This window comes from Eleutherodactylus coqui, chromosome 3, assembly GCF_035609145.1.
Source record: "Eleutherodactylus coqui strain aEleCoq1 chromosome 3, aEleCoq1.hap1, whole genome shotgun sequence".
NCBI lineage: Eukaryota > Metazoa > Chordata > Amphibia > Anura > Eleutherodactylidae > Eleutherodactylus > Eleutherodactylus coqui.
Genome location: NC_089839.1, coordinates 143,110,942 through 143,133,817, shown reverse-complemented (window position 1 = coordinate 143,133,817; position 22,876 = coordinate 143,110,942). Strand labels below are relative to the sequence as shown.

The 22,876-nt window shown below is 43.0% G+C and overlaps 1 protein-coding gene across 2 annotated transcripts in view; it reads left to right on the top strand.

Annotated features, from left to right (window-relative positions):
* Nucleotides 1-22,142, top strand: part of UBN2 (ubinuclein 2) — a 58,530-nt gene extending 36,388 nt beyond the window's left edge. For both annotated transcript variants that reach the window (XM_066596215.1, XM_066596214.1), the window contains 3 exons: nt 7,655-7,898; nt 12,279-12,368; nt 16,122-22,142. In XM_066596215.1, coding sequence (XP_066452312.1) covers nt 7,655-7,898; nt 12,279-12,368; nt 16,122-16,171 — 384 coding nt within the window. In that variant the 3' untranslated portion in view covers nt 16,172-22,142. The remainder of the gene's footprint in view (nt 1-7,654; nt 7,899-12,278; nt 12,369-16,121) is intronic.
* The last annotated feature ends 734 nt before the right edge of the window (nt 22,143-22,876 follow it).

Here is a 22,876-nt window from a genome sequence, read left to right as displayed (position 1 = left end):
AGCTACATTGATGGATAGTTAAAGGAGTTACGTTTTTAAAAAAAAAAAGGGAGTAAAAAAACGAAGATGGAAAAAAAGGCTGCATCATTAAAGGGTTAAAATTACATATTTGCAAGAAAAATTAAATTTTATTTTTTCTCCTCTAAATTGCATTAAGACCTGAAAAGAAATATGCAGTGATTTGCATTACATAATCATGCCGGGATATAATACAGCGCCCCCTGATGGCTCAGAGCTTGTCCCTTCTTCACATGAGTTTCTCCAGATACTCTGAATCTTTTGATATTCTGTACACATATTTTTCGGAAAGTCTTCCACAATTTTTAGATAGTTCTTTACAGATTGGTGAACCTTTGACCATCTTTGCCTCTGAGAGACTCTGCCTCTCTAACATCCTCTTTTCATTCACAGTCTCATGTAGAAAATTGACCCTCCAGCTGTTTTACATTAGTACCACTTTTCCCTGTTCCAACCTTTTTGGAGATGTGTTGCTGCCATCAATTTCTAAATGAGTGAATTTTTTTTTTAAATTGAAGAATGTTTTTAGGAATTGGGGTTGTAGATCACTTGAAAAGTCTGACTTTTCTGAAATGCTTTTGGACTTTATATACTATATTTTAAATTTTAACTCCTGCTGTTCTTCTAGCCCAAACCTAGGATGTACAGGAGTCTGTGGTGATCAAAAGTTAATTTAGTAGGAATGTGGGTCTGAGATTTGACTAAAACAGTTTAGGGTGCGTTGACACTTTTCAGGGCATGAGAGATGTACTTCAGTTGTCAAAGAGAAAAAAGTAAAGGCATATTGGTACCTCAATATGGCATAACACGTTTGCTTGCAGAATTCTCCAGCTGCGGCCAGCATCCATGGCACTGTCAATACCTCCATGTATAAGCTTGACTGGAGGAATGGGACAGTAATATAACTAGCATTATTGTGGAGAGGCTATGCGTTTCTGTGCCGGACCAGCACCTTCATCTGGCAGTTTACACTTTTTTTTTTTTTTTTTTTCCTCCCCTCGCTTTTTCATTGTCTGGTTTTTAGTCAGTGTAAATCTATAGAAAATCCATTCCCTTTCCATTTCTGATCCTGGCATAAATTGGCCAGATGAAGGTTCCGCTCTGGCACAGAAACGTCTAGCTTGTCTACCATAAGGCCTCCCTCACACAGGGCGTTTGCAGAAACGCAGCGTTTTTCAACGCTGCATTACTGCAGATTCCGCCCCGTTTCAGCAGCACTGGCATACTTTATGCCAGCGTTTTGGCTGCGTTTTCAGCTCGGCTGAAAACGCAGCCAAGAATGCTGAAAAGAAAAAAAAAAGCTATACTCACCTAGCCGCTGCAGTCCGGGTTGTGGCCCCTGGTCTCTGCCGCTGATCCGGGCTTCCTCGGCACCCCATAGTCTATTGCCGGAGGCCAGGTTTGAGAACCTGGCCTCCGGCAATAGAGTGCTGTGATTGGTTGTCGGTGCTTGCTCGATGCCCAATCACAGCCCTTCATTGACTGTCTCAGCCAATCAGAGCTTGCCGGCGCTGATTGGCTGAGACAGTCAATGAAGGGCTGTGACTGGGCATCGAGCAAGCACCGACAACCAATCACAGCACTCTATTGCCGGAGGCCAGGTTCTCAAACCTGGCCTCCGGCAATAGACTTTGGGGTGCCGAGGAAGCCCAGATCAGTGGCAGAGACCAGCGGCCGCGACCCGGACTGCAGCGGCTAGGTGAGTATTGCTTTCTTTTTTTTCTCTAGCCTGCTGGGACTGATTTTCGGGGTAGGGCTTCTATTACAAGCCCTCACCCCCGAAAATCGGCGAGCGGTTAACGCTGCCAAAAACGCAGCACCAAGTGTTGCCGCGTTTTTAGCAGTGCCAAAACCGCTGCCCATTCATTTCAATGGGCGACGCAGGGCTGAAAACGCCCCAGAATACAACATGCATCGCTGTCAAAGCGCAGCGTTGGGAGGCGCTACGTTTTCAGCCCTGTGTGAGCAGCCCCATTGAAATGAATGGCAGTCTTGTACAGCGTTTAGCGCTGGGCTGAAAAGGCAGCGCTAAACGCTGTATAAAACGCCCTGTGTGAGGGAGGCCTAACGCTTATGTTGCATTCCGGGGCCACCTGTCCAGTGCGCCGCTTGTTCTTTGCTGCCTTCATCTTTTCAGGGAATGAGAACTATTCATTCTGCTATTCGACCCTGCCCGCGGCCATGGACATTTTCTTGTCCGGATCCTGGCCGGGTCTCCTTTCTTCAGCACAGCGGATGCTGGCCGATGTGCATGCTGTGTGCGTGGTTTTTTTTTTTCTTCTCTCTAATCTCCTTTCCCACGGATCCGTGGCATGCATGCAGTGTCAGCTGCAGGTGTGTCGTGGATCGTACGACTTCCATTGATTTTCAATTGAAGCTATCCTTGTGGGATCTGCAGAAAAATGGAGCATGCTGTGATGTTTTCAGGACTGAAGGGTCAGCAAATCAAATCCGCATGCTTTAATGTATTTTCGGATACCCATGTATCCCTACGGACAGCCTAATTTGTGGATCTTCCGCAAATCGGATCTGCCTGTGGATATTGGCCCTTAAGCCAAACAAGTACAGCAGACCCAGACCCTAGCTTCCCACACTCCATTAATAGCAATAGCTACAGGTCTCTGCAGAACGAGGACTTTTTATTTTTCTCTCTGGCAATTCAGAACAAGTGAGAAATTAGTTCGCTTTAAGAAATGACATTTCACCTTTTTTTTCCCTCCTGTTCATATGTATGGGCATAGAAGAGAGATAAAAATTAAAAAAACAGAGGTGACTTACCTGGTGTGACCGATCTACCCGGGATAAGGGCAGACTGTCACACCTGAAGTCCCTAGTAGCCATCAGATAATGGGTTCGTCAGAAAGACCCGCTCAGCTGGAGAGCGTCAGCGGGATCCTGGAGTGTGTCTCGGTCATGTAGGTGTAGAAATTGCAATAAATAAGTACAACCTGGCACGCCAGGGGTATTCCGGGCACAGCGGGTTTTATTTGTTCCTTGTAATTGATATAGACCAAGGCAAGGTTTTCTATTAGAGTTAATAAAACACTTTTATGCAAAGATTTTGCTGTAGAATTTTGTGGTTTCCACCTCAAATCTGCCGTACAAATGTACCCTATAACACCTTAGATGAAACTCAAATCTATGCATAGAGGTTATATTTGTAGTCTTTGATATGACATCCTAGATGAAATGGCACAGCATGCTATGATGTGGCCTGTCAGAAGCAGGATGGCCCCCTTTAGGCTTGGCTCACACAACCGTATGCGGAAAGCACTCGGTGAGTTGCGCAGTGTGTTACCGCTGTGGAGTCGGTGGTGAGCTGCGAATGTCAGCGATTTTGTACTGCGTATGACAGCGTATCTCAAGCACATATATCACGCTTGCCATTAACCCCTTAGTGATGGCCCCATAGTGTGTTTACATCCTGCCGTTGCAGGACGTGTATGGATGGAGATAGCGCTGCGATCTCCCTTCATACAGCGCGCGGGTGTCAGCTATTACAGATGACACTCGCGGGCAATAGCCAGAATCCGCCGTGCGGCAGATCGCGACTATTAACCCTTTAAATGCCGCTGTCGATTCTGACAGCTGCATTTCAGTCCCCCGAACGATGATCGGGGGGTCCCGTACGGCCCCCCCGCAGTGAGATCGGGGGAGCTGTGCAGGTGTCATGGCTGCTGGGGACCTTCTAAAAGGCCCCATGGCTGCCTTGGGATACTACCTATAAAGCCATCCGTGGGGTGGCTTGATAGGCTGCCTGTCAGAATGCAGTATGATGTAATACTGCAGGAGCGATCAAAGTATCGCTGGTTGTGGTCCTCTAGGAGGACTAAAAGAAAGTGTAAAAATAAGAACAAAAAAGTTTTTACTAATTATTTTTAAAAAAAAGTAATAAAAGTTAATAAAAAATCAAAACAAACCAAAAATACGTGTTTGGTATCGCTGCGTCCGTAAAAGTCTGATCTATCAACGTAATGCATTATTTACCCCGCACGGTGAACGTGGTCCGAAAAAAATAAAGAAAACGCCAGAAATGCACTTTTTTTGGTCACCCCATCTCCGAGAAAAAATGTAATGAAGCAATCAAAAAGTCAATTGTATGCAAAAATGGTACCAAAGGAAACAGGAGATACCACACAAAATGGGCCATCATAACTATGTCGACAGAAAAATAGTTATTGTGCGGAAAAAATGGAGAAAATAATTTAAAAAAATTAAAGATCGTAAAAAAAAGAAAAGTGCAAGTAGTACAGCAAAGAAAACTCTATACAAGTTTGGTATCATAGTAGTAGTACTGACACATAGAATAAAGTTATGTCCTTTTTGTTGCAGTTTGTGAGCCGTAGAAACAGAACGAACTGAAAAATGGTGGAATGTCTTTTTTTCCCCCCATTTCTTTCCACTTTTTTAAAAGTTTTTTTTAGTATGTTATATGGTACATTAAATAGCACCATTGAAAAATACAACTCCTTCCGCCAAAAACAAGCCCTCATACAGCGACGTCGATGGATAAATAAAGGAGTTGCGATTTTTTTTAAAAGGGAGGAGGAAAAAACGAAAATGGAAAAAAGCCAAAAAGCTCCGTCACTAAGGGGTTAATGTGGAGTCTGCCTTTTTTTGTTTTGTTTAAATTTCCCGCTCTGTTGCTTCGCAATGGCACGTATAAATGGAGTATTATTGAATACTGCAGTAAAACGCCAGCGGGGACGTTTTTGTTTTTCCCTGCAGTGTAAAACCATGGGCATATCCCGCTCCATCCGTTGGCATGAGGCCTAAATAGTGAAGCATGCTGTAATAGTTGTCCGGGAAGTGTTGGTGGTATGTTAGAAGCTGGGCTGGCCTCGTTCTAGTCATTGGGACCCATCTAGCACTGTTCTGCTCCAGCATGTGTCCAATTCAGCACTTCCAGTGTTTTTGTTGTTGGCTTCAGTAATGGACATGTAATCCTATTCACAAGGCAACAGGTCATTCTAATGATCCTCTAGATGCAGTTGTGGATATTGGATTCTTTTTGTGGATTGGGCTGTGTTCACACCTGCGTTCAGGGGTTCTGTTATGCAAGCAGAAAAGTGGAATCCCCAGGCCGGGCGGATCCGTCTTATAACAGAATGCAATTCACTTTTATTAATGTCTGTCTGGTCTCCGTTCAGCTGTCCTGCGTTTTACCAGACAAAGAAGTTCTTCATGCGGGACTTTTCCTTCTGGCATTTTGTGCCAGCTCTGTGATGGAACCTCCAGTTCTGACGCAGATGTGAACATAGCCTTACTAGTTTTTGCTACAATTTTTCTCACGATTGAGACTATTGAATGCCCGCGCCTAAACTGTGTACCGTTGTATCCACTTCGCGGTTGAGAGCAGAGCAGGTTCCCATCCTCTACAGGTAAACCACACTCGTATGTGCTCACTGAGGGGCGTTCAGAACTGCTCATTTCTCGTTTGAACGAGCGAACCTGTCAGAGTTCATGCAGCCTGTTTATACAACAGATAAATCGCTGGCTCATTCTAATAAGAAATCGCTCAGTCATTCGCATTCGCCGTGTACGTGAGAGCGACTGAACGATCGGTATTTAAACTCAGTGTGTAGTTAACGAGCCAACGATTATTTTTAGTCCCGATATATAAAATGAACGAAAAGTGAACTATTTATCAATCTCCGTTTTGATCGTTGGCTTCTTTTACACTAAAGGATTATCTTTAATTTTTACTCGTTTTAACGATTCTTTTTCTTTACAATAATCCTTTTGTGTAGAAGGGCCTTAAGGCTCCAAGCGGGTGTTTCATACAGGTTTCTGCTATAAGTGCTGGGAACAATAGCGCTGCAATAGAGGGAAAATAATGAATGTGACACGCAGTTATATTCTTTTTCGGTTTATGAAGTGTGAATACAGCCGGATATCTTGAAAATGGTGAGGAAATTAAATCTTGCATTAGACAGCTGCAGACCTTTTGATTTACATAGTGATTTGTTTTATTTGTATAAAGCTTAAAACCCCTATAGGGCTTATTCAGATCAGCTTATGCGTGCAACAGCACATACAGATAGTCCCCGACTTGCGAACATTCGACTTACGAATTTCGCTAGATACGAACTATCTGTACAGCACAGTATGATGTAATGCTATGGCATTACATCATACTGTGCAGGGACCGGACAGGCTTCTATCAAGCCTGATAGAAGCCTGTCCGGTCACATCGTGGTTGCTAGGCAGCCGGGGGCCTTCTGAAAGGCCCTAGGGCTGTCTATGCAGAGCGCCTAGCAAGCCGTGCGCTTGATAGGCGCTCTGCATAGGCAGCCCTGGGGCCTTTCAGGAGGTCCCCGGCTGCCTAGCAACCACACAGCGTCCCGCGATCTCATCATGGGACGCTGTACGGGCCCCCTGAACGTCGGGTGCAGGCTGTTTCTTACAGCGGGCACCCGGCGGCAGCAGTTCCGACGAGCCGCGCCGCTCGTCAGAACTGTTAACACTTTAAATACCGCTGTCAGAGCGGTAGTTAAAGTGTTAACAGTTCCGACGAGTGGCGCGGCTCGTCGGAACTGCTGCCGCCGGGTGCCCGCTGTAAGAACAGCCGGCACCCGACGTTGTATGGAGTGGGATCCACCCGTGATCCCCTCCATACAACCATTTGTTCGACTTGCGAACAAAACGGACTTGCGAACGGGCTCCTGGAACGGAACCTGTTCGCAAGTCGGGGACTAACTGTATTCATGTCCTACTGTCCTCATTGAGAACAAGACAACAGGACATGCAACGACTTTGTGAAATATCATTTGTGTGAATAGCTTCAAAGGATATAAGGCGTTTGTGGGCGGTCCATGCAATACACAAACTGCACACGGCCCAAAAATACGCCTATTAATGGGCCCTTAAATTGCATGCTTTTCATCTGGGACATGCTGTGATGTATTTGAGTCCACACCAAACTTTCATCTATTGGAATGAAGAGTGAAGAATTTCTTTAGTTTTTACTTAAATCAGATCTAGCTTTTTCCTATTGCTTCCACACAGACAAGGCTTTAGGATAGTTTCTAAACAATACCAGTATATTTTAATTTTCGATCTTTAAATGGGAGTCTCTCACCAGGTTCATGAAGTTTGGCTTGGAGCTGAGCTCTCCAAGTCATGGAGGCGGGCTGTTCTGGCTTCTCCCCACCCACAGCATGCAGAGTGACAGCTCTTCCCTATACCCAAAAGAGTATCCCCTATAATCCCCTAAGAGCAAAGCTCCCCATTTCAACTTTAGCATCTTATCCACCATGTAAGGGGGCAAGTGGCTTAACTTGTGTGATAAACCTCTCGCTGATTCCCAAGTTTTAAGGGTGTATTCACATGTCCCTATTTTGTTGCGGATCTTCTTGCAGATTTTGATACAGATCTGCATGAAAATCTGCAACAACTGGAACGCACCCTTGATGTGTTTCTGCTTCTATAGTAAGTATTGCTTGCATGGTCGTAGAATGCAAAGTGATTAGATGTACAGGACTATAAAATACCAGTGGAGTACAAGCAGATTGTGGACCCAATCCATGTGTAATACAACTGTGATCCAGCATTGAACTGTGACTGTTACATGTGTAATGCTTTGTGGATAGAATGTTTGGGCAATTTTATATCTAATACATAGTTTCTTTTACAGTCTGCTGCAGCATCTCTCCTTGCAAATGCGGCACCGTTGACGCTCATGACTTCACCGCTCTCTGTAACAAACCCAAATGTGACAACAGCTCCTCTTAATCCATTTGGCATGTTGGGCGGACTGGTACCGGTCACCATGCCTTTCCAGTTTCCTTTGGAGCTGCTCAACTTTGGGAGTGACACTGCTGGTGCAGTAACGTCCCCTGGGTCTACCTCAGCAGCTTTCCACCACAATCTCACACAGAGTAAGAACTGGGTTTAATCTTTAGCAAATGTTAGTTTTTATAGGCTCAATAGACTTGAGACAACCGTTTTATATTCATGTCACAGCAGTATCCACTTGTATGTGTGTGTGTAATAAATACATATATACGATTTCCCCAAAAAATAAGCCCTACCCAGATTTATGGGGTGTCTTGATATATAATCCTTACTCTGTAAATAAGCCCCATATGCATTACATAAAAAAGCAATATATTACCTAGCGGGCTTGGTCTGTGTCCACCCGCTGCTGTCTTCATTTGCCCCCAGAAGATCGTTTCATGGTTACAGGATTCTTAAATCCCGCCTCCAGGAAATTATGGCTGTTGCTCAGCTAATCAATGTGGTGCTTAAGAACCAATCGCAGCCATCGCATTGTGGAGGTGGGATTTATGGATTGGATTTATGAATTGACCAATCAATGCCGCAGCTCAGACAATTCATAAATCTCACCTCCACAATGCGATGGTTGTGATTGGTTCACCGAGTGCTGCATTGATTTGGTCGAGCAGCATATGAGAACTAATCACAGCCATCGCTTCTTTAAAGCTGGATTTATGAATCCCGTAACCAGGAAGCGATCTTCTGTGGGCAGCAGAGGACTGCAGTAAGTGCACTGGAGCTCCAGTGACCAGACTGAGCCTGCTAGGTAAGTATAAGACAACCACTCGAAAATAAGACACAGTGCCTCTTTTGGGGCAAAAATTAACATAAGACAGGGTCTTATTATTGAGAAAACTATATATATATTACACACACACACGTGGATACTCCTGTGACAGATATAAAACTGTTTTCTCAACTGTGAATATGTATGTATATATATATTAAAAAGTGCATGTGAGTGAGTGTATAATAATATATAGGGTTTGTTCACACTGCAGCATGTACAGGGAAATCTCCAACTGCATATGCCAAATATATCTGTATGGATGCGTACTCCGGGTCCATGTGGCTTCTACAGCATAGTTATCTAGATGCAACATTTTTTAAATGTGCCTTCTCCCAGACATTCATTTGTCAGCCTGCCTGATGAAGAGGTGTCTGTGCTCTGAAAGCTTGCAAATAGGATTGTTGGACAATACATTTATTTCTCCTATTTTTATACAATCGTATTTACTGACACATCCGGGCTTATTTACTAATGCTGTCTAAAAGTTAAGACCCATTTACATGGGACAGAGTCAGAGTGCCATTGATACTTGCTCCTGTGTAACAACACGGAAGCGAGTATGTGCGGAGACGAGTGTCTGGCATTGTTCACCTGACCTTTCTCCCGTGTAAATGGGGCTTTAGACAGTGCAAACTTGGACTAGACAGTCTTTAAATGCACTTAATGTATCACTGAGTGCTAAATTCAATTTTAAGACTGTCTAACTTAAGTTTAGACCACCCATTAGTTGGCTTAGTTTCCGCCAATAATTGTTTCAAAATTTTGGCACAATTCACGGTAGTTTAACACAATTTTTGGTGCAATTTAGGCCAAACCCCTTTTTTGGTTAAGTCAGAAAAATTGTTCAAAAGTGTCTAGAAACATGATAAATGTGGCACAAGCATGTAAGACGGTTTTCTGGCATAATTTCTGACAGAAAACATGTGTTTCGAAATTAATTAAGCCCCAAAGTTTTCTATAGAGGGGCATAACTCAAAAAAAATGCATGCTACATGGTCCACTTATTTTAAACATTGCAGCCTACAGGTGATATAGACAACTATGCCAACTGTACGATGGAGCCTTCCTTCGGCGGTATATGTTGGGAAATATTGAATATACTGAAAGCTAAAGCAGTGTGAACAAATTCCTAATGAGCAAACCAATGATGTGAATGGATGCAGTCCATATGATAAGAGCTTTAGCGCAGGCTGCAATTGTCTTGTGAAGAATATTTAACATTTGATATGAAAAGTATCTGGAAGCAACTAAAGTGTGGCTTGGCATCAAATTTATGTTAATGTTTTAGGTAGAGATGAGCGAGCATACTTGTTAAGGACAAATACTCGAGCGAGTATCGCCCTTTTGAGTATCTGCCTGCTCGTCCACAAAGATTCCCTCCGCGGCCAGGGAGAGCTGGAGGAACAGGGTCGTGGGAGATCTATGTCTCATGGGTCTCTCAGCTGTGGCCACAGAGCGATGGGGTCTTGGCTGACAACCAGCCTTTATGCAGCAGAATGTGGCAGTGCCAGGGACTGTGACACAGGTGGTGGTAGGGGAACATGCCATGCAGTGTTACACAGGCTCCGGTACACTGACACCGTGAGCAGCAGGGCCAGCAGCAGGAGTAGTGAGGGCGAGAAAGGGCCGGCAAGGAGAGTCAGAGGAGCTGCTGGGACGCCGCGTACAGTCACCGCAAGGTACCCAAGGATCGAAGGAGCGCTCATACACATCAGCTATAGCGGGGAAGGGTTTGTGTGACTATGAGGGCGGCCATCTTGCCTTCTCCGCCCCGCAGTCCTTCTGCGATCATCATTGCGGAAAGGTCAGGGGATCTGCAGCATAATCTGTGCGCCGGCTGGCACTTCCACAGCACAGATTATGAAGACTGCAGACAGGGACGCTGGGTCGCCGGCCGGGCACAGAGCCTGATGCTGCTGCTAGTTCCTGAATGCGGAATCTAATTCAGTCATATGCAGGCGGCCTTAAAAACACCTACGTTATTCATTTGGTTCAGCCTTTGAAGTGTAAAGAATGATCTTTCTGTTTACTTGTCTCTTCAAACCTGATTGAAGAATACAATCTCTCTCACTCATTCATCTAAAGGCCCATTTTCACACAACTATTATCGCTCAAAATTCGCTCAAATGATGTCTTTTGAGCGATAATCATTGTGTGTAAATGCTATGATCGTTAGCTTTTCTGCTGAACGATGATTTTTAGTTTAGCATAAAAACTATTGTTTGGTCAGCCAGCTGATAGCAGGGACTGCATGCTGTAATTCTCCATGGGAGCGCTGATAATATTGTTTTCACCTGCTGTCCCGTTGGAGAACAATGGAGCTGTATCATAAAATCATGGAATGGTAGAGTTAGAAGGGACTTCCAGGGTCATCTGGTCCAACCCCCTGCTCAGTGCAGGATTCACTAAATCATCCGAGACAGATGTCTGTCCAGCCTTTGTTTCAACACTTTGCCACCTCCCATGGTAAGCTGTTCCACTCATTGATCACCCTCACTGTAAGAAGCCAGGAGTAATTAACGAGAGCCAGCATGGGTTTGTAACAAACAAATCATGCCAGACAAATCTAACTTAGTTCTATGACTGAATCACCGACTGGGTTGATCAGGAAAATGCGGTGGATATAGTATATCTAGACTTTAGTAAAGCATTTGACAAAGTATCTCATACCGTACTTATTGAAAAAATGACCAAATATGGGATTGACAAGGCAACTGTTAGGTGGATTCACAACTGGCTGAGTGATCGTATTCAAAGAGTGGTCATAAATGGCTGCACATCCAAGTGGAAGAATGTATCAAGTGTTGTACCACAAGGCTCTGTCCTAGGCCCAGTGGTGTTCAACATGTTTATAAATGATCTGGAGGAGGGAATTGATGGGAAACTGATCAAATTTGCCGACGATACAAAGCTAGGAGGGATATCTAACACTAGGGAAGAGAGGGAGAGTATTCAAAAAGATCTCGACAAGCTTGAACAGTGGGCGGCGACTAAACGTCCTTTGAGAAACAACGATTTTAGCTCAAAAATCGCTCAATGCCATCTGTTGAGCGATAATTGTCTCTAACTGCACTGACATTGTGCAGTTTTCGTTAAGCCATTGCTGATCGCTGTTGAAAGATCAGTTATCAGGAATTCACAGCGGGATACTATTGTTTCAGCTGCATCTCCCTCCCTGATGACGGGCGGAGTATGAAGAACAAAGCGGTCCAGCTGTGTTCTCCATTCCCCGCTCTGTGTGCTCGGCTGTATACCAGCTGGAGGCTCCGAGTGGGGAACAGTTGGATGCCGAAGACAAGCGGGGACACCCTGCTTGCCTTGTGCATCCTCCGCTCAGAGCGCTCGGCTGTATAACGGGCGGATGCCCGGAGTGGGGAACAGCTGGATGCAGAAGACAAGCGGGGATACCCCATTTGTCTTCTGCATCCTCCGCTCAGAGCGCAAGGTGATCGCTTAACGTTTTGAGTGATCACCTTGCGCTGTAAAAAAAAAAAAAACACCGATTATCGCTCAAAAGATTTTTTGAGCGATAATCGTGTCTAAACCAGCCTTTGCTGTGTCTCTTTACGTCTTCCCTGCCAAGAGAGATTGTAGATCAATAGTCTCATTTATTCCACAGATAAAAGCCATTGGAGCGGTTTAGGGTGGGTTTATCTATCTTGTATTTTAGTTTTCCTTTTCTTTCCGTCAGATTTACTAAAAGGATTACAGAGCACCGCTACGCACACACCTACCATCTCGCACTCCACTTTGGCTCCTCACTTGCAACAAGGGTACACAGGTAAGGAATTCTCTTACTGAACTTTCATTTTATCACTGAAATGTATACATTTTGGTAATCGGAGCAAAGAATTGCAAAGCTTGCATTTCAGGAAGACAAAGTGTTTCTTATTTTTTTTCTTTATATATTTCATATACAGAGTGATTCAAAAGGATTGATGTAAAAGTAAAGCTGATTAATTTATACATGAATTGGCGTACAACAGCCAGAATGTCATGAAAAGAGAGAACAACTCTTTCAAGTATTTAACGCACATTCAGCACAATTCTGTTTGACTCCCCTTGTGAAAGAGTCACTGTTGTAGTGGAATCCATATCTAAGGGTATGCTGGAATACCTCTGAGTAGAACAGGACTACTGACTTGTCATCCGCCGAATCGCCAACCGCACCCATTAAATTGCAAGCATTAAAAACGGACTAGTTCTATCTGTTCGTGTGATTCTGACTGTTGTGTGTCTATGCATGTGTAAATAAATCGGCTTTACTTTTGCACCATTATTTTTGAATCGCCCTGTAAATTATTTAATGCACTCTGTCAAAATAAATCAAGCACCTAGAAGTTGTTGTGGAATTGATTGAAACATTCTCTGTGTGCTTGTAACGTTGATATAAGGAAGTGTCTCTAGCTTGAATACAAGATGTGATACAGACGGACATGGAGGCATACTTTCCGTTGGTGCTGCTTGTGCTTGGTGAACTATCGGATGATCCTCTCTATTGGTGGTCTTTTGAAGGAGTCCTGAGCCCAGTTGCCTTGTGTGTCCTCGCACATCCACTGGAAACATCCTAATAGTCTGCTCAGAACTGCCCTGTTGAAGGACAGTTTGTCAATATGGCTATCCAGCTGCTAATATTCCAATAATGCACCCCTCTCAGACTCTGGTAACAGGGTGAAATCTCTTCTCTGCGTCGTAGAGATGTTTAGTGGTCAACAAGCTCTACACAAGCTGAAGAAGAGGTCACTACTAGAGATGAGTGAGCACGCTCGAATAAGGCATTTACTTGAGTGAGCATCGCTCTTCTAGAGTAACTGCATTCACGTCAGAGCAGGCTCGGGGGGGGGGGAGTGAGAGATCTCTAAGCCCCCACCCCCACCCCAAGCCTGCTCAGACGATAGTGCAGTTACTCAAGAAGAGCGTTGCTCGCCTTTTTTAAGCCAGGAAGGTGGGACCACTTTTAGGGCCTCAGGTGACAAGACTGTTCATCTAATCACACCACAGCTCTTATGATTTGCATATCTGCTTGAGATAGAACTGCATGCCAAGTTTTGCAGCAAAGCGACAACTTCTAGAGGATTTTGTTTTTTTGACTGTGTGTGTGTGTGTGTGTAATATATACCGATTTTTATTTATTGGAAAATGTCATGGCCAGGTGAATCTGTAACAATGTGTATATTTTTGCACGATATTGGGGAAATTCTGTGCACCAGAACTGTGGTAGAAAAAAGGTGCAAATTTTGCCATAGGCCTGTTTTGTACCAGAATGCACTCAAAAAGATTTTTTTGTGGGTGGGGCTTGACTTAATTTTAACACCAGAGGCCAGTATAAATTGTTATCCAAATCTGAGGCAGTTTATAGATGCTGTAGATTTGATTGGCAGGCGGAACAGCCAGAGGTGCATCAAATTTAGAGACGTGTGCCTCATAATGAATTGGGAGCATCTTACTCCAGCGCAGTTTGCCTGTCTTGATGAGTTCCCCCTGAGTTTTCATCCGTGTCAGTCAAACGCTAAAACATTTCTTTTCTCTTTTTTTAAAGAAACAAAAATAATCCATCGAATATGAATTTTCAGATCTGCATACTATGTCGCCAAAACGAGTCACATGTAGTTTATAGTTTTGAAAATGAAAGGTACAGGTAGGGGCAGAAGCTTGCTCATTCTAGTTCAATATGCTGCATCCATAAGGATTTAGATGGACAGACTAAGAAACACTGCGCATATGTATATGTCTGAGCCGCGACCAGGCTGCTCGAACGTCTGCTGGTCTTTTCTGCAGATGATGCTAATATGAGATGAAACTTTTTTTATTAGCAGAGAATGTAGCACAGGGGAATTGGAATTTTTTTTCTCCCCCTTTAAATTCTCTATCTTATGTTTTACTGTTCTATAGCCTTCTACCCTTTTGTGAGGAGTACTTTTTTTATCGTTCACCTGAATTCTTTGGTAAAAGTAAATCAAATACAAATCAACAACTTTGTTTAACCCCTTAGTGACCGCCCTATAGTGTTTTACGTCCTATAGGATATGTATAGAACGAGATCGCAGGGCTATCTTCCTCCATACATCAAGGGTTCTAACACCCACGGGCAACAGCTCCAACAAGCCACGTGGCTCACCAGAGCTGTTAACCCTTTAAATGCTTGCGTCATAGCAGCCAGGGGTCTTCTGAAAAGACCCAGGGCTGTCATGGCAGAATGCCTATCAAGCCATCCCCGCGATCCATGCATCGCAAGTTGTGGTTCCCTATGGGGACTAAAAAAGCGGTAAAAATAAAATCAAAGTTATACTAATTATTAAGAAAATAAAAGTTTAAAAAAAAACCCTTTTGCAATATTTTATAACAAAATAATTTAAATAATAAAACAAAAATACATATTTGGTATCACTGCGTCTGTAAAAGTCATATCTATCAAAGTAATGCACTTTTTACCCCGCAGGGTGAACGTCGTCTAAAAAATAGAGCGCCTGAAATGTATGTTTTATTTTTTTTGTCACCCTGTCTCCAAGAAAGAATGCAATAAAAAGCTATCAAAAAGTCGTATGTATTTCAAAACTACAGGACATCCCGCAAAAAAAGGAGCCCTCGCAGGACTATGTAGATGGAAAAATAGTTATTGCGCTTAGAAGATAGCAGCAGAAAAGAATTGAAAAAAAATACAAGTAGTACAGCAAAACAAGATATGTTTGGTACTGTAGTAATTGTACTGACCCATAGAGTAAAGTTACCATATAACTTTTGTTGCAGTTTGTGCGTCGTAGAAACAAGATGCACCGAAATCTGGTTGAATTTCATTTTTCCCCCCATATTTCACAACTTTTTTAAAAAACGTTTTTCAGTACATTATATGGTATATTAAATAGTACCATTGAAAAATACAACTCGTCCTGCAAAAAAAAAAAAAGCCCTCATACAGCTACTTCAATGAATGAATAAAGGAGTTATAATTTTATTTAAAGGGGGGTGGGTGGGAGGAACGAAAATGGAAGAAGGCAAAAAAACTTTGTCACTAAGAGGTTAAAAAGTATTGAGCAAAGAATGGAGTCAGAGAACCCATTCTTATGTCACTGACAATATGGTGAAGGAAGTCTTTCCAGTAAGTAGAATTTTTTTTCTCAATCCCCTCATATACCAATGTACATTTTTGGTCACCTTTTGATCTTCCGTTCAGTCCCGTTGCCACAAGATGTAGGCCTAATGCACATGGACAGATTTCTGCCACGTAAAACGCGGCGGAAATCCACGACGTTTCACCACAGCCATTAGGTTCTATTGAAACTAATAGCTCAATGTACACGCTGCGGAATTCCGCAGCGTGAAATTGTAGTCAATGGAAGATGACCGTCACGCTATACTTCCGCTTGCGGAGCCCGTAACGGCTGTGTGCATAAGGCCGCAATGTGTTGTGGCAGCTAGTTTGACATCACATGGTAATTTGAAACAAACATGTAAAACGTATTTAGCAGTTTTGGATGGTCATTGTAAGAAGTCTCAAGACAAATGATGTTTCGTTTTTTTCTCTTAAATATTCTAGATGCAACTCAAAGTAAAGGAGACTCTAAATTGCAGCGTAAAAACCCGTGACAGCTGATGGAACGAAGTGGACAATTTGATTTAAAACTTATCCTTCTGATTGGCTTGGACAGTCCTCTTGGAAGGCATTTCGCCATCAGAAAAAGCTGCCGTGTGCTGTCAATGTTTACATTAATCCTAAGCACTGTGGAGAGCTGAAAGAATACTTGATCAAAGCAAGTGGAAGAAGGCAGCAAGAAGATGTTCATGAGCATGGCTGGCTATAAGTTGGTGCTATCAACCTGGAGAGGATTTCTTCTAGGGCAAGGGATAGATGGGGGAAGAGGTTTTCCTCTGTAACCTTAAATAATCACTGGGCTAAATGATTGTTTTATATTTATTTTTGTTGCAGGTATTATAGAGCATAAATCACATAAAGTGGATACGTTTGCATTCCATTCTATATTACGGAGAATTGCAGAACAAGGTTGCTGGCGAAACATAGTTACAAATAAAATGCAAAACACACCTCTTGCCCACTGTCAACAAACTTATATTTGTGGGATTTCACAGATCATTATTTAATTCAAGTGGGACTTTATTTTTCATTTTCCAGATGGTCTATAAGCATAATTAATTGCCTTATTTTTTTATTTAACAGTCACAACTTTTAAAAGTCATGTAGGATTAAAGCTTTTTAAAACTTCTTGCACAAAGGTTCCAAAAAGATACTGTCTTGGAAGGTTGAGAGTTTGCTCATAGTAGATGACTTTTTCTATAGTAGATAACTTTTGTGGGAGGGAATTGTCAAAAGAAACCATGAGATCAATGGTAAAATTCACTATAAATATCCTAGTAACTCATCAAGCTTTCATTAAGAAGTACTATTAGCGTCTACAAGGGGTTGCTACTGGCACTGTAAGGCTGGTGGCAAGCATTTTAAGATAAAAGTATTAAGTGGAAAAAAATCATTAAAATATGCTGTTACCACCAGTGTTTAATACTTGAAAATATTTTCCATTTTATTTTCAGAAAATTGTTAACAATTTTTGGATGTTGCTGCACTCTTGGAAGTTTTTTCGTTTGTTTTTTTTTAAAATAGTAATCTGTTCAAAAATATTTCAAAGGTGGGAACTTTTTTTCGCAAACAGGCCCAGCGTGGTAGAATAACTTAAAAATATACTACCCTGTTCCAGTGATGCCTGGTTCAGCACTGCTCTTCACTTTCAGGTTCAGCAAGCCAGCAGTGATGTCAGGGACATGTGACCACCTGCAGCTAATCACTGACTCATATGGCCAGTGATCTGCCTGCAGCGATCATACATTCCTTTCCTGGACCTCATTGCTTTCTTTACAGCCGGAAGTGACGACTAGTGGGGGAATGGGCATCGGCAAACCGAGAGCAACGGAGGGAGTAAGTACGGTGTTTGTATGCTATTATACCGCTCTGGGCATGTCAGAAATTTTTATCCTTTCCAGGATAATCCCTTTAATTCTGAGATCAATTCTGTTCTAATCTAGTATTTTCTTTCTTTTTTTGTAACTTGTTTTATGTTGCAGACTGAAGTATGCATTTTTGCACGGTATCTGCCGGGCTTCATACAGTTGCCTTCCTTACTGTACTGCCCAGTGTGCCGTTGCATTGCTCTTTCCCTGATCTGAAGGTAGGACAGGACAGTAACGTTACAAGGACACTTTAAAGGGTTTACGCAAAATTCTAAAAACCTTTCTTTTAGAAACGGTGTCACATAATGCCCATGGGTTGTCTCTGGTTTTACAGCTCCCCCCTTCCCCCATTCACTACTAGGGAGCTGAACTGTAATACCAGAGACAATCTATGTGACAGTATGTGACACTTTCTGAAAGAAAGCAGCTATGTTTTTGTAATCCTGCATACAACTCCTTATGACTGCTCTTAGTAGGCTTTAATATGGCTCCCTATTGAATCCACATATATGTAATGGCAAGAATGAGATGTCATTTTGTCACCACCGTTTTTGTGTGAGAAATGTTTTTGGGTTTTGTCCAGACTGATTTTAATCCCATTCTAGCACAGTACATGGCCATATTACTGTTACAACTACCATCCAAGTTTAGTATAAGATTGGTCCCACAAGTCGTAACATGACTGGAATTCAGTGTATTTGTATTACATGTCCACAGCAGCCATTGCTCTCCCCTCCCCTCCGCATAGTTCTCCCGAGCTAAATCCTCATCACTATAGATCCCTGCAGGGCACTTCTAGGTGTTGTGGCCATAATATGGACTTTCAAATGGGGCCTTGGGCTGGTTTTCACATTGACACACCACAATGCAGCACCCGGACCTCCATAGAGCATAGAAACCAGTGAACCAAGATCTGTATCATGCCGTTGCAATGTGGATGCTAAAATACATCTGTGTTACAGCTCTGTGAAAGTGGCCTTTGGATCAATTGGACTGTAATACAAACATGGATTTGTTTTCGTGCAATACAGATGTATTCTCAGAATGATAAAATATTGCATATTTCCTTCACTTTACAGTAGAGGAAACATTCTGACCTCCTAAATTCTTAGTGTAGATCTCCATGTTTGTTACCCTGCCAGGTAAAAAAAAAATCTAATGACTTGTGCTACATATTAATATCTGTTTTTAATGAGACGCTGTCACCATACTTTTGCACTCCTCTGAGGGCAGTACAAGGTAGTGATGGGCACACTGATTAGTGATATGTATGAGGTGTGGATCTGTGCAGCACACATATAGAGGACCACTTACGGGTGCAGGCTACACCCATCCCATCCTCCAGCCATTTTTTTTTTTACAGCAATCTACCTATTATGATACATAGTAAGAGCGCTGCCAATCATGGTCTATAGGCCGGTGTGGGTGTGGCTAGCCTGCAGCTCATAAACATGCAGGACTAGTTCTATGTCTGGCTGCTACTAATGCAATGCAGGGTTCTCCCAAACTACTGCACAGGTCCATACAGCAGAAATATCAGTGTGGTAGGCACTACTTTATGGTGCTATCAGTGAGGGCTGCAAAAACTCGGTGACTAATTACCTTTAAAGGGGTTGTCCCGCGAAAGCAAGTGGGGTTATACACTTCTGTATGGCCATATTAATGCACTTTGTAATATACATTGTGCATTAATTATGAGCCATACAGAAGTTATTCACTTACCTGTTCCGTTGCTAGCGTCCCCGTCGCCATGGTGCCGTCTAATTTCAGCGTCTAATCACCCGATTAGACGCGCTTGCGCAGTCCGGTCTTCTCCCTTCCGAATGGGGCCGCTCGTGCCGGAGAGCTGCTCCTTGTAGCTCCGCCCCGTCACGTGTGCCGATTCCAGCCAATCAGGAGGCTGGAATTGGCAATGGAGCGCACAGAGCCCACGGTGCACCATGGGAGAAGACCCGTGGTGCATCGTGGGTGAAGATCCCGGCGGCCATCTTACTAAGGTAAGTAAGAAGTCGCGGGAGCGCGGGGATTCGGGTAAGTACTGGACGTTTTTTTTGTTTGTTTTTTTAACCCCTGCATCGGGTTTGTCTCACGCCGAACGGGGGGGGGGCTATTGGAAAAAAAAAAAAAACAAAACGTTTCGGCGCGGGACAACCCCTTTAAGCTCCGGAATAGTTTGCATAGCTGTTTGTGGTTTTAGTATTTTTTATATTATATGCCTTGTATTTTAGGTTTTGTTTCCATATAAATCTATATGTGATCTTTTAGGTTCAAATTTACTTTGCACCAAAAGACACCAAGTTGGTAATATTAGGTGTCAAATATATTTCCATCTTCCATCAATTTGACACTTGATTCAATTAAATTAACCGGTCACCGAGGTAAGTTGGAGGATATTAAAGAATGGGGACCTACCTTCTTAAATATAGCTATGTTCTGCTCAAAAGCAATAATATAGCACCTTTGTATTTTTACAACTTTTTGTATCTTTTCAGTCTTCTAATCTTTTAATGACCAATGTAAGGAATGCACTGTGAATACATTTGGTCTTGGTACCCACCATGTTATAGCCAGCCAAGCAGAACTGTCCCTCATTCATAGTGCTGAGCAGGAGCAAACTCATTTTTGAGTTGAAGTTTTGAATGAAACGCTTGAAGATCCTGCTTTGCTATTTAGAAGAGAATGACAGAGTGGTTTTGGACTTATTAAATTAACTCATGTTGCTGCTATGGCTCAGATCAGCTTGTCTGCATTAGAAGTATTTTAAACAAGTACCCTTATTTGTGTCTGTTCTTAAAGGAGTTTTGTCATTAAAACAAAATCAAGTCCCCCAGCTGGGCCTTGCCTAAAATAACAAACAAAGGTATACTCTCCTCTCCTGGGGTATCGGGACACAGCTGACTGCGACATTCAGGTAGATGGGATGGGTGGAGGTAGGTGACCACTGTAGCCAATCAGAGGTCACAGTGTCATGTCGCCAAACTCCTGGCATCATGTTGGCCAGGATATGAGCGCTAAGGCAGGAGCGCTGATGAGGACACTTCGGCCTCTGATTAGCTTCAGTGGTCACATGCTTCAACCCAGCCTGTCTACCCAGAATTCACTGCTGATGCCAGCATCAGCGGCTTCCTTGGGCCCCAAGAGCGGTCAGCATACTCCTGTTTGTTATTTTAGTCAGAGCCCGGATGGGATTTTGTTAACTAGTTTTCCAATTTTTCTCCACACACACACTTGCTTTTCTGTCCTAAATTTGGAAGAAAATGAAAATGTTTCCTTTTAAGAATAAAATTTACTGGAACAGGAATGTGCTTTGAAGGTGACCGATTTAAGTTGTGTAAGGCCTAATTCACACAGTGGATTTCTTATGCATGTTCAAGAGAAAATGTAACATGAGTCTGACCTAAGGTCACACATTATGGTGCAGTTTTGATATCTAATCAAAACAAGTGACTGTTAAAGAGGGGAAGTATAGGCTACTAGCAAGGTTCCAGGTTATTGAGTCAAAGCCACTAGTGGATCCAGCAGAAAAGTTTTTCCTTTTCAATTCTCTCCTGGCCTCCGCTCAAAAAATTGCCACAGGACCTGCATGTGAGATTCCAGCTGTAATTAGGAACGTGCGCCCATATTAAAACTGGCATTTCATGTGTCAAAGAAAATGATCAGTGGACTGATTTGCAACAAATTTATTAAAAGGGGCATACCTGTTGGCTATGAGCTGGCATAAATCTGCCATTTTCAGAATTCCCCCCCCCCCCCCCCCCCCCCCCAATACATCTTTATTCAGCTTTGAGACCATGCTCCCTTTTCTCCATTCTTAGTCTGGCGAGTACCAAGAAAGTTGGAAATATTTCTGAAGATATGATGTGTCTGCGTCCTGATTTGCAACTTTTTGAGGCACAGTTTGCTCTGAAACTAGCATGCACTGTGATAAATGTGGGCTTTGGTGTTTAAAAAAAAAAAAATAATCTTCTGTTCTCTGAAATCTTTATTCACACTTATAGGGGTTTTTCTGACAGCACCAACTGTCAGTGCCGGAATACACCAGGGTCAAAGTGGAAGCTGCTGCTCCAACCCCTACATAGTGGCCGGCACTTGTAATTGCAGACGCAGCTTTTGTTGATTTCAATGAGGACTGCGGTTGCAGTTATGAGCACCGACCACTACATGGGTTGGAGCAGCAGCTCCTGCTCTGACCCCTGCTGTATCCTGGCTATGACAGCTCGTGCTGCCTAGAAAACGCCTTCAACAATTGCAAATAACAATTTAAGTGCCTTTTTGTTTCTCTGTTCAGACAAGCTTAACTAGTTGGTTCTATTCGTATTGTAGTTATCAGAAGTCATGATCCGTTTAATGTCATATGCCCCTGTTCTGTAAAGTCAAGGCAATATTTTGAGGTATTTATAAGATATAAACAGAGAAATGTAGACTTTTTTTTTATTTTCTATAGTTTATCTTTAATTTTCATTCTTCATCTGTGTGTGCGGTCCTGAAAAATCTACACATGGCAACTTTTTTTGTGAGTGGGGGGGGGGGGGGATGGATACGTTATTTGGTTAGGGTGGTGGGCTGTTCAGTACTTTAAATTAAAAAAAAAATGTTACATTTTGTTTTGTCTTTTTTTCCCCCCCCTTTTTGTTTCCATTTGGTTGACTGAAAGGAAATTTCATTTTTAACTTCTGCAGGGAAAAATGCTAGACCTGCAAATTGTCTAAGTAGATTTGCTGATTTGATCTTATTGGATTCATTTTTGTTCAAAAGATCTTGCACATTACTTCATTGAGTGTACTACAGTATCAGTGTAGTGTATGAATCTCCTGTGTAAGCTTTTGGGGTCTGTTTTCATAATTTCAAGAGGAATGTCTGTTTTTAAACAGGTATTTCCATGCTCTAAATCAGTGGTTCTCAACTAAAGATGAGCGAGTATACTCGCTAAGGGTAAATACCTTAGCGAGTATACTAAATACCTGCCCGCTCGAGACAAAAGGTTCGGGTGCTGGCGGCGGGCAGGGAGCTGCGGGGAGGAACGGAGGGGAGATCTCTCTACCCCACCCCGCTCCACCCTGCTGAGTGCCGCTACTCACCGCTCCCCCGCGCCGGCAGCCGAACCTTTTGTCTCAAGCGCGCAGGTACTCGCTAAGGGCAATGCTCGCTCGAGCAATTGCCCTTAGCGAGTATACTCGCTCATCTCTATTCTCAACCTTTTTTCAGCCCAGTGCCCCCTATAGATATTGGGATGGTGGCCAGCTCCCCCCAAGCCCCTTACTGTTTTAAACCCAGTCAAAGTTTACCTTGTTTACAAAGTTTAAAAGTACAAATTAAAATACTGAATTCCTT